Source organism: Pituophis catenifer, unplaced genomic scaffold (assembly GCF_029215685.1).
Source record: "Pituophis catenifer annectens isolate HBS135680 unplaced genomic scaffold, rPitCat1.0.hap2 SCAF_2, whole genome shotgun sequence".
Lineage (NCBI taxonomy): Eukaryota > Metazoa > Chordata > Lepidosauria > Squamata > Colubridae > Pituophis > Pituophis catenifer.
In genome coordinates this window covers 210,089,574-210,105,202 of record NW_027256882.1, presented here as the reverse complement: position 1 = coordinate 210,105,202, position 15,629 = coordinate 210,089,574, and the positions used below count along the sequence as shown (strand labels likewise).

At 39.2% G+C, this 15,629-nt stretch overlaps 1 protein-coding gene across 1 annotated transcript in view; it reads left to right on the top strand.

Annotated features, from left to right (window-relative positions):
- Positions 1-15,629, top strand: part of SVEP1 (sushi, von Willebrand factor type A, EGF and pentraxin domain containing 1) — a 116,351-nt gene that overhangs the window by 80,481 nt on the left and 20,241 nt on the right. Inside the window, exons 32-40 of the mRNA XM_070938573.1 lie at positions 1,287-1,406; positions 2,492-2,668; positions 3,673-3,757; positions 5,274-5,465; positions 6,578-6,745; positions 7,621-8,293; positions 9,338-12,117; positions 13,012-13,237; positions 15,014-15,169. Coding sequence (XP_070794674.1) covers positions 1,287-1,406; positions 2,492-2,668; positions 3,673-3,757; positions 5,274-5,465; positions 6,578-6,745; positions 7,621-8,293; positions 9,338-12,117; positions 13,012-13,237; positions 15,014-15,169 — 4,577 coding nt within the window. The remainder of the gene's footprint in view (positions 1-1,286; positions 1,407-2,491; positions 2,669-3,672; positions 3,758-5,273; positions 5,466-6,577; positions 6,746-7,620; positions 8,294-9,337; positions 12,118-13,011; positions 13,238-15,013; positions 15,170-15,629) is intronic.

Here is a 15,629-nt window from a genome sequence, read left to right as displayed (position 1 = left end):
ACTGCAATCATTAGGGTTATAAATTTTAATAGTTACTGTCTATAGATAATAGTGTACAGATTCAACCTTCATATTTGAACAAAATTGTTATGTGGGAGGTTGAACTATCTTCCAGTTGTTGCTCTGATGCGTGGTGCATTGGTTCAGGCCAGAGGAGGGGCGGGACACCAGTGACTCTTCTGGTAGGAGGAGGTATGTGGTCCCTCATGCTTTTTTTCCACATATATAGGTTTATATACATTAATTACATTTTTTGACAGAACTTGGTTTGATAACTTTCAAGAATTGCTTACAGTACAAAGAATGTCTGTTTGCATTTTTGTCATCACTCAGAATCTGCCTCAGTCAGCAGTTTCTCGTAAGTTTTATTATATCCTTATAAAGCACCATGTGTACTTTGTATAGAAAGAAAGAAAAATGCAGGCATCCACATTTTTTTCACAGATTGCTTTCAAAAGATCTTAAAATAATCAGCATTTTAATATTTTGTAAGGGAGCAGAGCTAGTATCATTCCTAGAAAGCTAATTTCTGGAAGTAGAACACTTAAGTTCTGGTACAGTTAGTCCTTGACTTATGACCCCCAATTGGAATTGGAATTTTGATCAGTAAAAGAGGCAGATGTTTCTCTTCAAAGGTGATCTGCCTGTCAGCAGCTGACCTTCCTCTATATCTCTGCAGGCAGGCAGCTCTCCATCTGGTCGACCACCTCCCCCAGTGCCTGAGGGGCCTGGGACAGCATCCTCCTCAGCCCCTGGCCTCTCCAATCATACCAAGGGAGAGGTGCCATCCCTGTTAGACTATCCCAGTTCCAACTCCTCATCCTCCAAACCAGGGTCTGATGAGCCCAGACAGCAAGATGATTTATGAATCTAATGCCATCAATTCATGGTATTACAGAGAATAAGAAAGACAAGATAGGCCAGGATTTTAATCAGAATGGCCTAGAAAATTAAAAATTGTGAAGAAGAAAAGGGTAAAGACAGTAATGGATGAATGGGAGAAAACATAGTTAGATGCTGTTTGGTTCAAAGGGAGAACTAGAAAAGGCGAGCTACATAGTTGGACTGAAGTTTACCGAGAGCGACAGAGAAATGTTAGCAGCATTTGGTATTTTCTGTGAGTGCCAGGCTTAAGAGGCAGCAAAAGAGAATGGGAGGAGACTTTCGGGAGATTAGAAGATATTCTGAAATGAAAAAGATACAGGGAGGTTAGAAGCAGTACAGGAAAATGAGGAGAAAGAGAATTACATTTTCTTAGTAACATGAAGTACTGTATTTTTTTCTAGATGTTGATGAATGTGCAGTTGGTTCAGACTGTGACTCCCATGCTTCTTGCCTTAACACAAATGGATCCTACATATGTACCTGCATTCACCCATATACAGGAGACGGCAAGAAATGTGCAGGTAAAGAAGCCGGAATGGAGAACAGTTTGGATGGGCATATGAAAAATTGCTTGTATTCTATAGAATCATAGCTATATTTTAGTCCTCCTCTCGAAATCCATCACTGAAATTCCAGATTACCAGCCTTCCAAAATTTGTAGTATAGCAATAGCACTTTGATTTCCCAGTGCTTTACAACCCTCTCTAAGCGGTTTATAGAGTCAGCATATTGCCCCCAACAATTTGGGTCCTCCTTTTACTGACCTTGGAAGAATGGAAGGCTGAATCAACCTTGAGCCGGTCAGGATCGAACTGCTGGCAGTTGGCAGTCAGCAGAAGTAGCCTGCAGAACTGCATTCTAACCATTGCACCACCACACCAGTATAATCAGCATAAGCTTTAAATGGAGCTGACTTAAAGATTTTATTAACATTTGTATTAGTAATCCTTTATTAAGACCACATTACACCTTATTTATCTTGAAACTAAATATTTTTTTTCTAAAATTACATGGTCTATTAAATGATATATTCAATGGATAATGAATAACACTATTTCCAAGCAAATTCAGACCTGGTAACTTCTCATTTGTCCCTTGGATTGGGGAAATTGTCATAAATTTAACACAGATAGCTAGCATTATAACCCAGAATTGGCAAAAAGGCAAAAAAAAAAATGCAAGCGGATTAAGATAGCTCTTTCCTAGAAGTTCTCAAAATATACCTTTAACGCTGCAAGTAGCTGCTTTGGTTTGGTAAGAGTTCTATCTATAGGTAAGGAAACTGCTTAGAAATAACTGTTTTTCTTGGTTTTGTAGCCTGACACTAGAATAGTGTTGAAAATAGTAAAGAAAATTTCTCATGATGCAAGGTGACCAACTTGCAGTAGTGGTATAAATCCAAGTAATGAAAAAATGACTCAAAGGTTGATCTAAACTTGTTCTTCAAAGAGTTTGATGAGCATTCCCATGCTTTTTTTTTTTTTGTCTGGGCTTTTACCCTGCCAAGTTGCCTACTTCAATGTTGCGTGATTTGTTTTCATTTTTAAGCACATGAGCCACACCTGATGTCAGTAAGCTCTGTTTTACCTTATATCTGATTCCAAAGAACCCGTAAAATGCAAACACCCGGGAGATCCTGAACATGGTCGCTCGCATGGTGTCAGCTACACTGTTGGTAGCGAAATCAGGTTTTCATGTGAAAAGGGCTACCAGCTAAAAGGAGTGAGTCAAGTTACATGTTTGGAATCTGGGGAATGGAGCCATCTGATACCATTCTGCGAAGGTATTTTTTTGAATACTTATTATGATTGTATAGATAGAAATTATAGCTGCCTGGGGTAGGCAGTTCAGCATAAAATTTATAGGAATTGCTTATTCAGGGGAAAAAAATGTACCAAAACATGATACTTAAGAGTTCATAGATTTCCTTCCGTAGGTGCCAATATTGGATTTGTAACTTAAATAGATGTTGTTATTGATAGAGACTATATCCTGGCCATTCAGACAATGCTTATCTCCAGTGGCTGCTTAAGGAAGAACAGTCCAAAACAGGTGTCTGGATTCTGTGCAGCAGCACTGGGGATTAGTCGGTAACATGTGTCAAATCCACTGTAGCTATTTTATACAACAAATGTGGCAAATCCTTTGCACTGCTTATTCCTTTTCCTTTTAATAATAAACTGACCATGGGCCTCACAATTTATGGATTGTAATTTTACTATAGTTAGACCATGTATAATCGACAGATTGGATTTTATCATAGATTTTATTGTTATTTATTACTTTATTTTAGATTTTTTTTAATTGTATATTTATTAAATGTTTTTATTTGTTCTGGTCTCTGGTCTATGATTGTAATAAATTGAATTGAATTGTAATGATAGAGGCTTCCAGTGTTATTTTCAGTTGTGATTATTTAGTTGCAGACATATATCAGTAATTCACATTTAAGATGGTTGAGCTTCTCATAAAGGAAAGGGAAATATTCATAAGTCATTCAGTGAAGCGGTGATGGAACACAAGTTTATCTGAGATTATGTAAAAACTATTGTATATTGGACAACTCTCTTGCATTCCAGAAATGGAGTAACAGTGAAATTCTTTATGAATTTCTACATTCCTTTTTGTTCCAAATTTACCTTCTAATAACATAAGATTTTTATGCTCTCCAGCTACTTAATACTAGCATTTAATGTGATTTCCATTTCCGTTTTGGGAGTGCAGTAATGTTATAGCAATATATTTTGCATAATCCAAATGATGTTTTTAATTTTTTTTTTCTTCAAGCTATTTCCTGTGGTCTTCCACCCCACCCTAAAAATGGTGCAATCGATGGCTCCAGATTTACATTTGGTAGTAAAGTAACGTTCAGGTAGGAGATCATTATATCTGGGACTTGCAACAAATATGGAAAATATATAATAATCATTGAAAAAAAAAATAGGATGTATGTAATGCATTTAGTCTGTATTAGAAATACTACAAAGTATTTATTTATCTATATCCCACCTGTACAAATAACTCAAGGCAGAGAATATATCCAACACACCTTCCTCTCCTATTTTCTCCACAACAAAGCTGGGAGGTAGGTTGGACTGCAGTAGGGAAAATACCAAAGTGCATTTTGTAGAAGTTTGGGGAAACTATCTGCTTCCATCTGTGAAATTATCAATTCGCATATTTTGTATTTGGGAAGAAGCTGGACATTGATACTTGCATGGGGGGGGGGAATTCTTGCAAACAAGGCAATAGCTACTTTGTAATAATAATGTACACAATGAAATTGTATTGCTGTCAATGACTATGAAATATTTTAAGTGTTCTAAATGTTAACCTGCTTTGAAACTATATATGAATGGGCTTGGTTAGAGAAATACAAATATTTAATAATTATCTTTTGTAAAATAGTTCAGTTTGGAAAGTAACTTTTGTCTGTTACTTATCTTTGACATAGTAGAGGTAGTCCATTTTTAACAATAGTAATGCGGACCAGCAAGTCCATAGCTAAGTTACATGACTATAAGGCAGGGCTGTCAAACTTGCAGCCCACGGGACAGATGCGTCGCACGCTGGCCATGCCCAGTTTAGCAAAGTGGGGAAAGTCACAATATGTCACGTGACACCTCTGTGACACCATGAGTTTGACACCCCTGCCTTAAGGCATGATTTCACATGACTTACAACAGTTACAGCAACCCCAGTTAATGTGGTTAGGTGAATCCTGTGTGATCACGGAGTCCCATGGTCCCATAATCACCATTTGCCAGCTTCTCCATTGACTTGTTGGTCATAAGCTGGCAGTAAAGATTGAAAACTGTGATCATGTGACTGCTGCAGCCATCATCAATGTCAGCCAGTTGCCAGGCATCTGAATTACAATCAACAGTCATAAATCACCTCAATCAGTGCTGTTGTAACTTCAAATAGCCACTAAATGGGTGGTAACTAAATGAGGGACTATCCAGATTTCACGCAGTAATATCTACTTAACCTACAGTATATTTCACAGAGAATTGAAATCAAACAGTTAATGCCATGTAAATATCACATGATACTCATTTGATACTTTATTTTGCTGTAGCAGGAATTACAGAGGAGATGGTAGCCTTTATACTTGCTCTCATGCACTGATTGCTCTGTAGCTGGTCAGAAATCTGGAAAAGTGGGAAGAATTATAAACTTTTAAAAACATAACTGCTGGCTATAGAATATTATGTTTTACATAGTTAGAATGATAGTGTAGTGATTTGTGCTGATAAATGACCACAGCTATCTTATTTCAGTTGCAGCTTTATATTTGAGAATTCATGCTAATACATCAGGAGAAATACTGTGAAACAGACATGTACCAAAATATATTTATATCTTTTTTTTTTGTCTACCTACAGATGTGAAGAAGGATATGTTTTAGTGGGTAAAGCAGAAGCAACATGTCTAGCGAATGGCAGATGGAACCATTCTTCCCCGTTTTGTGAATTAGTACAATGTTCCCTCCCAAAAGAAATAAAGAATGGAAAATATATCACGAACGGTGTGATGTACCTTTCTAATGTATCTTACACGTGTGACGTGGGGTACAGGTAATCAGAAAACCAGATTTTATTTGGTATATACTACGTCCTTGTTAAAATTGCAGAAGAAAAACTAACATGTATTCATGAGTTGAAAATATATACAAAATGTTCCATATGGAACTTAAACTGCTTTTTTTTTTTTTTTGCTTTAATTTATATGCCGCCCTTCTCCGGAGACTCAGGGTGGCTTACAATGCGTTAAGCAATAGCCTTCATACTTTTGTATATTTATACAAAGTCATCTTATTGCCCCATAATCTGGGTCCTCATTTTACCTACCTTAGAAAGGATGGAAGGCTGAGTCAACCTTGAGCCTGGTGAGATTTGAACTTGCAGTAATTGCAAGCAGCAGATGTTAATAACAGTGCTTTAGTCCACTGTACTAAAGGCTCTTCTTTTTATTATTTGGTGCCGTATATTATTGCACAGTGGAAAGCAAATGAGTTTCAAAATACTGTTTCCTAATCATTTTTGAAGCATGCACATTCTGACTGACTCAGCATGGTTATTCAAGATTTGTGCTCCAAAGGTTATTACTTATAATTCAGAAATGGTGCACAGGTAGTTCTTGACCTACAACCACAATTGAGACCAACATTCCTGTTGCTAAGCAAGGAAAGTGACTTTAAGTGACTTTTGCCTCATTTTGTGACCTTTCTTATCACGGTTGCTAAGTGAAGTACTGCAGTTGTTAAGTTAGTAATATGGTGGATAGTGACTCTTTCTTCCCCATTGTCTTTGCTTGTCAGAAGGTCACAAAAGGTGATCACATGATCCCAGGACACTTGCAACCAAGAGAAATACATGCCAGCTGCCAAGCATCCAAATTTTAATCACATGACCGTTAACGATGCTGCAATAGTCATAAATGTGAAAAATGGTCATAAGTCACATTTTTCAGTGTTGTAGCTTCGAACAGTCACTCAATCAATGGTTGTAAGTTGAGAATTACCTGTGTATATCCCTGGATTGATTGTTAATTAAAGCTGAACAATTTCAACGAATCCTTAAATGAAAAAGAATATTTGTTGTCCTATTCGGACAGAAAGAGCTCCCCCCCCCCTACTTTTTATCTTACCCACTATCTACTCTATGTTTTTTATTTATTTGTTCTTTAGTCTACAAGGGCCATCTGTACTTGTATGTGAAGCTTTAGGTAACTGGAGCAGCTCACCTCCAGATTGTGAAATCATTTCTTGTGGCCTTCCTCCAGTAATTAAAGATGCTGCTGTTACTGGAAACAACTTTACCTTTGGGAATACTGTCACTTACACATGTAAGGAAGGGTACGTAAATCAGCATTAAGTTCGAACTCTAGCCGTATCGTTTGATGAAATGTTATTAATAATATTGTGGCTTTTTTTTTTCTAAATCCATATTTCTGTATTCACCTAGGGCAGGTTTTGTAAAGTTCGCTGCCCGGTTGCTATGGGGGCGTGACCTCCTGCACCATGGGGGGGGGGGTTCGCCCTCCAGAGGCTTTCCTCAAGCCTCTAGGAGGGCAAAAATGGCCTCCCCCGGGCTCCCGGTGGGCGGGGTCAACCAAACCTTGTAACTACCGGTTTGGCAAACCAGACTAAAATTAGCATTCAATTCATCCGAACCAGCTGAATCACACCCCTATATATGTGTGTGTGTGTGTTTATTGCAATTTCTATTATTATTGTAATGGTAAGAGGAAATTATGGGGAAGGGGGGGGCACAGCTTGCAGCTGCTTAAAGGACAAAGAAAGAAATTCAGAAAGGAGCCTCCATAACTTCTCAGACTGTAAAAGATGGCAGGAGATTTGTACAAGCCAACCTGCAAGATTCTGTTAATACGGCCTTACAACAAAGTAGAATTAGCTCATCTGGTCATGTTTCCTGTCTGGTATATCTGAGAAGGCTGACAATTACATATAGTGCAGCCAAAGTTGTCTCAGTTCTTTAAAAACAATTGAAAATGTTCTATGAAATTTATTGGAGTTCAAAGTGCTTAAATAAAGTTCTTGCTAGTGCACTTAAAAAAAAACGACATTGGATTTTAGCCAATTTGACAGTGACTTTGAAATGTGACTTTCTCCCTGTAGTCTTGTGAGTTAGAAGTTTATTTGTACAAGGCAATAAAAGTTGTCTACTCAGCCCTTAGGAATCTATCCCTGCTATTTTTTCTAACCCATAGCTACACATTACTCGGCCCTGACACTGTGTCATGTTTGTCCAATGGCAAGTGGAACCTCAGTCAACAACAGTGTGTGGCAGTATCCTGTGATGAGCCACCTCCCGTGGAACATGCTTCTCCAGAGAGTGGTCATCGATTATTTGGTGATATAGCAATCTACTATTGTTCTGATGGGTACAGTCTGGCTGGCAATTCCCAGTTACTTTGTAATGCCCAGGGCAAATGGATGCCCCCTGCAGACCAAGATATTCCTGAATGCATAGCTGACTTCTGCGAGAGACCAGAGTCTGTATCATACAGCATCTTGGAATCTTCAAACAAGGCCAGATTTTCAGCTGGGTCAGTTGTTAGCTTCAAGTGTACGGAAGGTTTCGTTTTAAACACTTCTGCTAAAATAGAATGTGTCCGAGGTGGTCAGTGGAACCCGTCTCCCTTGGCGATCCAGTGCATCCCCGTTCGTTGTGGAGAACCAGCAAGCATTGCAAATGGGTATTCAATTGGCACCAATTACAGTTTTGGTGCCATTGTGGCTTATAGCTGTATTAGAGGCTACTATATTAAAGGAGAGAAGAAGAGAACGTGTGAAGCAACAGGAACTTGGAGTGGTACTATGCCAACTTGTCATCCAGTGTCCTGTGGTGAGCCACTAAAACTTGCAAATGGAATGATTAAGGTATTGGTACAGTCTTGAACATAAGCAAAATAATGTTTTGTGCATTAGGTGCAGTCAACACTGTCTGAAAGCTTATTATAGATCCTAATATCCCGAAACCTTACTAAAAGTGAGCTAATTTTTGTAATTATGGGAATGTATTCATGTTAAGGAAAATCAGAAGTCTGGTGCTATATGATAGCTGCGATATTTACCGCACTGATACTTCCAAATCTGGGAAACTTTTCAATAGGTAAACAAAGATTTGCAGTAGTGCCAGAAATATTTGGTTATTCGGCATAAGCACTAAGAGGGAACTAAGTCTGTATACACATGCATATACATATACAGAGACACATTTTAAATATAGATACATATTTCATGTCTGTCAAAACTTTGTAAACTAACATTTCATAAATTGGAGGCAGAAAGCCTACATTCTGCCATTTTTTTAAAAGTGTGGGATAAGTTACTGTATTTTTCAGAGTAAAAGATGCACTGGTGTATAAGACACACCTTAGTTTTTGGGGAGGAAAATAAGAAAAAAGCTGATTGGCAGGTGGATAGGCCTCCCAGAGTACCCCCAATCAGCTGTTCCCTGAGGTGAATTTTAGCAACAGGTTCCTTGGTTGTGAGCTCTGTGCCTTGCCTTTTTTTGCTTTTTTTTCTGCCTCTGAAACTTCAGAAACTCTGTTTCAGAAAAAACATTTTTTCCTGCCTCTGAAACAGAGCTTCAGAAAAAAAAGCCTCTGAAGTTCTGTTTGGGGGCTTTTTTTCTGAAGCTCTGTTTGGGGGCTTCTTTTCTGAAGCTCTGTTTGGGGGCTTCTTTTCTGAAGCTTCTTTTCTGATGCTTTTTGCAGCCTCTGAAACCTTCGTTTGAGAAGCTGGACGGGGCTACATTCAGAGTATAAGACGCACCCAGATTTTCACCCTCTTTTGTGGGGGAAAAAGGTGCATCTTATACTCCGAAAAATACGGTAAGTATTGTTCCATAAAATCAGATTGTTAAGATTTTGATAGTATATCACTTTATCGGATACAACATTTCTTTTATCCATTTTACAGAATATGACAGGACGTTCCTTTGGAAGTGAAGTGACATACCAATGTAATGAAGGTTACCAGTTGATCGGAAGTTCAAGGTTATTTTGCCAGTCAAATCGTCAATGGTACAGTGAAGCACAACCTTCTTGTGTGATCCTCAATTGTGGAGAACCACCTACCTTCCAGCATGGATTCAGCAAGGGGAAAAAATTTGAAGTGGGAGCCAAAGTCAGTTTTTTCTGTGTTGAAGGCTATGAATTAATTGGAGATGTTTCGTGGACCTGTCAGAAATCAGGAATGTGGAGCAAAAAACAAAGCCCTCAATGCATCCCAACTAAGTGTCCAGAGCCACCATTAACTGAGAATCAACTTGTCTTGAAGGAGATGGCTGATCAAGTAGGGATAGTACAGTTGTCATGCAGAGAAGGGCTTATTTTGTATGGTGCTTCCATCCTGAGATGTTTGTCATCCCAACAGTGGAATGACTCTTTTCCTGTCTGCAAACTGGTTCTCTGTCGTAGACCTCCTTATATTCCTTTTGGGGACCCTGTGGTGTCTTCTCTGCATTTTGGTAGCACAGTGAGCTACACATGTATGGATGGATTTTTGCTCAAGGGAACATCTACTATTATTTGCCAAGCAGATGGTACATGGAGTTCTCCACTTCCAGAATGCATTCCTGTGGAATGCCCTCAGCCAGAGGAAATTCAGAATGGTATTGTAGATGTGCAAGGCCTCACCTATCTCAGCACGGCACTGTATAGTTGTAAACCAGGTTTTGAATTAATGGGAAACACAACGATTCTTTGTGGAGAAGATGGACATTGGCTTGGAGGAGAGCCTTCTTGCAAGCCCATTGAATGCTCCAAACCCAGGGAGATTAAGAATGGTCGGTATTCATATGTTGATCTACACTACACACACACAGTTACCTATTCATGTGACAGAGGATTCCGGCTTGAGGGACAGAGAGTCCTAACCTGCCTGGAAACAAGGGAGTGGGATACAAAGGCTCCATCTTGTAGAGCAATTAATTGTGATCCTCCTCAGCCTATTGAGAATGGGTTTGTAGAAGGTGCAGATTACAGCTATGGTGCCATGGTTATATACAGCTGTATTCCAGGATTCCAGCTTTCTGGTCTTGCTATGCAGATCTGTGAGGAATCAGGATGGTCTAGTGTTAGTCCAGTTTGTCTACCAACAGACTGTGGCCTTCCTCCCCATATAGACTTTGGGGGATATATAACAATCAGCAGTGAAGAAAAGCATTTTGGCCAAGAAGATGTATTTGAAGAGAGCTTCCTTAAGGCTAGCCAATCACATTTATCTCCAAAAGAAACACAACATTCCTCAAAAGCCATTAATAGTTTGCCACTATCGAGCTATTTATATGGGACTACAGTGTTGTATAGTTGCTATTCGGGCTATGAACTCTTAGGAAATTCCGTGCTAGCTTGCCAAGAAGATGGAATGTGGAATGGTAGTGCTCCTGCTTGCATTTCCATTCAATGTGAATTACCACTGTTCCCAGAAAATGGCTTTGTACATTTTACAGAGAACACTGTTGGTAGTACAGTGAAATATACCTGTAACCCAGGGTACAAGCTGATTGGATCAGATACAAGACACTGTATGTCTGGTAGGCAGTGGAGTGATTCAGCACCAACCTGCGAGATAATATCATGTGCAGTGCCTAGCAGACCCATGAATGGCATAGTAAAAGGAGAATCTTACACCTATGGTAGTGTGGTCCAATATGATTGTGATCATGGGTTTCAGCTAAATGGATTGCGTAAGAGAACCTGCCAGTCTGATCAAAAATGGGAAGGAAATGAGCCACTGTGCATTCCCATTTCCTGTGGACAAGCTCCCTATTTAGAGAACGGTGAAGTGAGCGGAGAAGAATACACTTTCCAAAACCATATTGAGTACAGCTGCAAAGAAGGTTTCCTGTTGGAAGGGGATCGGAAGAGAATTTGTCTTGCAGATGGATACTGGAGCGGGAACACTCCAGTGTGTAGGCCAGTCCAGTGTTCTGAACCAGTGAAACTTGTTCATGGCCAGATAATTGGATCAGAATTCGGTGTTGGAAAGAGAATTAAGTTTTTCTGTGATGAAGGGTATATATTGCGTGGCACACACTCTCGTACCTGCCAGGCTAATGGAACATGGGATAAAGAACCTCCATTCTGTGAACCTGTCAACTGTGGGCCTCCTGAGGACATCTCTCATGGTTTCCTGAATGGTTCTGTCTTTAGTTTTGGGGAATACGTAGAGTATGTTTGCTTCCCTGGTTATGAGTTGCAAGGTAATCCAGTGAGGCAATGTCAGTCAAATAGTTTATGGAGTGGAAGACCCCCTTCTTGCCTGCTTTGTGAGTGCCCTATACCCACCATTCAGAATGGGATAGTTATAGGTAACCATTTTGGCTGTGGTAAGAAGATAGAATTTCAATGTCTAGAAGGTTTCGAACTGCTAGGACCTTCAGAAATCACATGTGAAGCTATTGGCAGATGGAGTTCTGGCTTTCCACATTGTGGGCTGATTTCCTGTGGCCCTCCACCTGTGATTCCCTATGCATTTATCAACGGAGGCAGTTCAGTGGATCAAAACACCATAATTTATAATTGTGAGATGGGTTATGTGATGCAAGGAAGCTCGGAATTGACTTGTACAGAAAAAGGGGTCTGGAGTAGGCCATACCCAAATTGCACATTACTGACCTGTGGACCAGCACCTATTGTTCCTCATGCAGTTGCTTTTGGAGAATCTCAAGACTATGGAAGTAAAGTTCAATACAGGTAAGAAGTGTTGATAGTTTCACATTAGAAGGGAAGGAGGGAGGGAGGGAAGAAGGCTGGCTGGCTAAGAGTTTCACAGAGATCTAGAGTTCTCTAATAAAACTTATGAAATAATTTCTAATAAAATTTACAAAATTATTTCTGAATTACACTGCCAGGAGTTCCCCCCCCTCCATTAATCAGAATTTATACAACTAAGTACCCTGTTTCCCTGAAAATAAGACATCCCCTGATAATAAGCCCAATCGGGCATTTGAGCGCATGCGCTAAAATAAGCCCCCCCCAAAAAAAATAAGCCCTCCCTGAAAATATTTAACTGCATGCACAGATGGTCCCCACCATTTCCTCTGGTTAGGGTTAGGGAGACAGAGCTGGAAATCAGGTAAGACGGCAAGAGGAGCCCCGTCTTGCTCCACGCGCCCCAAAGTAATAAGACCTCCCCAAAAATAAGGCCAAGCACTTATTTCGGGGTTCAAAAAATATAAGGCAGGGTCTTATTTTCGTGAAAACATGGTAGGTTATCCACAATTGCCTTGCAGTAATTAGCTTTTGAATCAATAAGATGCAATTCTGCAGAGCACTATCTGAAACAGAAGTGAGGGACAGCCAGGAAGTTTTGTAATACTCTGTCCAGCTAAAAGATAAAATTTATGAATGATGTAGTCAATGGGTTACCAGTTAACAGTCATATTAATTGTCAGGAGCCTTTTTTTGGTGACTATTACTAAGCTTATTCTTCCACCAAACAAACATTTGCAGGAGCAGTTCCCTGAAATTCTTTTTATTATTTTTTTGCTAGTTGATGCATCTCTGGGCACATAACTAAAGGAGAAGAATGATTAATGTGGAATGTACAACAATTCATATGGGTTACAAAAGTTTACCTTGTTTCAGATGTCTGGAGGGTTATATGATAGAGACAGAAGTGGATATATGCACCTGTCAGGAAGATGGGCATTGGTTCCCTAACACTATTTCCTGTTGTCCCAGAAAATGTCCAATGCCACTAAATATAACCAATGTTATTATTTCTGGTACTGAATTTACTGTGAATAAAAGCATCACCTTATCGTGTCCAGAAGGCTATCTTTTGATGGGTACCAGCACCTCCACTTGCCAGGTAAATATTTTTTTTCCTCCAATCTGTTTTGTTTTGGTTATGAAAAGCCCCGTCTTATAGCCATATATCAATAGTATAGCCACTAATGTTGTGTTTATTATAAAGGACAACACAAAACTGTTTTCAAAATTATTCTGCCCTTTAAGCTTTTGAATGCCAGTAAGAGAAAAGCTGGATTCACTACAATTGTTGTTTCATGAGATCTTACAGAATATTTTGAAATGTCTCTTCAGCCAGTTAAAAATCAAGAACATTCAGAAGGTCATATTCCTCGGACTATTTGTTCAGTAACAGAGATCATATTTACCATAAAATATATGCCATTTGTTTATTTTGCTTTGGGATAAAAATGGTTAAAATTGTATGAGCCTGCCTTCAGTGATTTTTTTTTTAAATCCATTTTGTCTGTCAATGCATTTCATCCTTTGTAGTGATTCTGCATTTATCAACAAATTACTGATTACCCAGTTTATTATTTAGGATGGAATGACCCAAGCTTCAGAAGATTCAGAAGAAAATAGAATATGATTTAATAATTTAATGGAAAACTTGTTCCTAATGATCGCAGACTAGTTGTTTCTAAAACTTGACATTTGCAATGTTTCAATAATAATTCAACCCAATAGTAACCTTGTGTGAAATAATCTTGTTCTGCTGAAATGTATGCTATCAGGAAAAGCAGAAATCATACTTCCTTTTGTATTAATCTATTGTAGATCTTTGACCTCTGTACATTACTGTGCTGCATATTCATAGTTCCTGAAATACCTCAATGTTTCTGTAAATATTCTTGTATACCCTCTTATACAACTCTGCATTCTTCCCCTTTTCCAAACCCATCAGTGCACTTTTAATTGAAGTAACATATAAGAAATTGGCAGCAAACAAATGCCATGCTACATTGGCTATAGCTGGAGTGCAGATAGCTGGAGTACACTATTTGACATTACAACCCAGTTATGAAATGTAACAACACATACAACATGTGTGTTCTGACCTAGGCTTCCTGATACAGTAAAAGCACACAATGAGTCCCAGAAACCCTCTTTTTATTTCAATGGCTGTGAATTCTGCTCATTCAGAGCCTGTTCATTCTCAGTCTGTTCATTCACAGATGAGTCCCAAATAGTTGTAAAGAGTCTGACAGAAGTCTGCCACAGTTCCTTCTGATAAGGCTGATAAACACCCACCTTTATCTCCCTTGACACGCTGCCAAGACCTAATTGGCAATTAACTTTGCAAGGCCACACGGAACACAGAGTCAACACAGAGCTGCTGTCTTGAAACCGGCCAGCACAAACAACAGTTGCTTCCTGCAAAGGCCCACGTGCCTTTGCTCCAATTTTATGTCTTATGGGAGGGGCCAATCATCTCCAAGCCCTACTCCCGAGTTGACCCTTTTATTCTAACTGTTCTTGCCTTCTGGCAGCTCTGCGCATGCGCACACTGGGAACAGGCTCCCCCTGTTCCTCTGTCTCACTGATGTCCGACTCTGGAGGCTTTGGAGTCCGCACATAACTCCCAAATGGCCCTGGCCCCATCTCTGCCTCCGATGCAGAGCCCTCGTCTGAGCCTTCCCCAGGCTCCAGGATAACTGGGCCAAAATTAGCCAGCTGGTTTTCATGCCTAGGGGAGAATCAGAACTTGCGATCTTTAACGGTTTTTAGGCCAGCATTATAATCTCTACACTAAACACGCTCTTTTATGTATAATTTAACTTGTTTGTAATTATTTTCATTGGTTAGCGAAGCCAAAGATACTTTCCTCTTCTTTCAGCATAATGGGACCTGGGTACCATTATTTTCTAATGAGATATGCACTCCGGTCTCCTGTGGAAAACCTGAAGCTCCTGAATATGGAGTTGTGATTGGCAACCAATACAATTACAAAGATACTGTCCTTTATAAATGCAATTTGGGTTATGAATTAGAGGTAAGTCTGTGGAATATTTTCTATAGTCTGCTCCCTTGTGTATCATCCATGCAATATCATGTCAGGAAAAAGTTAATTCATCAACCTTTTCACTATAATAATTTTTTTCTTAGGATAGCTTTTTCCATTCTTGGGTAGAAAGTCTGAAAATAAAATACAGATTTGCTTCAGGATTATGAAGGGTGCATTTAGGTTCTACTTGCTGCTTGTCTCACTTAAAGAAAAAGATCGACTCATCTTAAAGAAACAAAATGTAAAAAGAAAAATCGCACTGAATTTACAGTCACCATGAATGCAACTCCTTCAGGAGAACAGTGTTTAAAATGCTCAAGCATTGCTTGCTTATGTTCAGAAGTTGGGGGGAAAGAGAGACACAAGAAAGTATTTAGCCTTGATCATAAAATATAGGAATATGGTCCTGTATTTTCCATTGTGCAATGGTCATTCCTTAATTTTCATG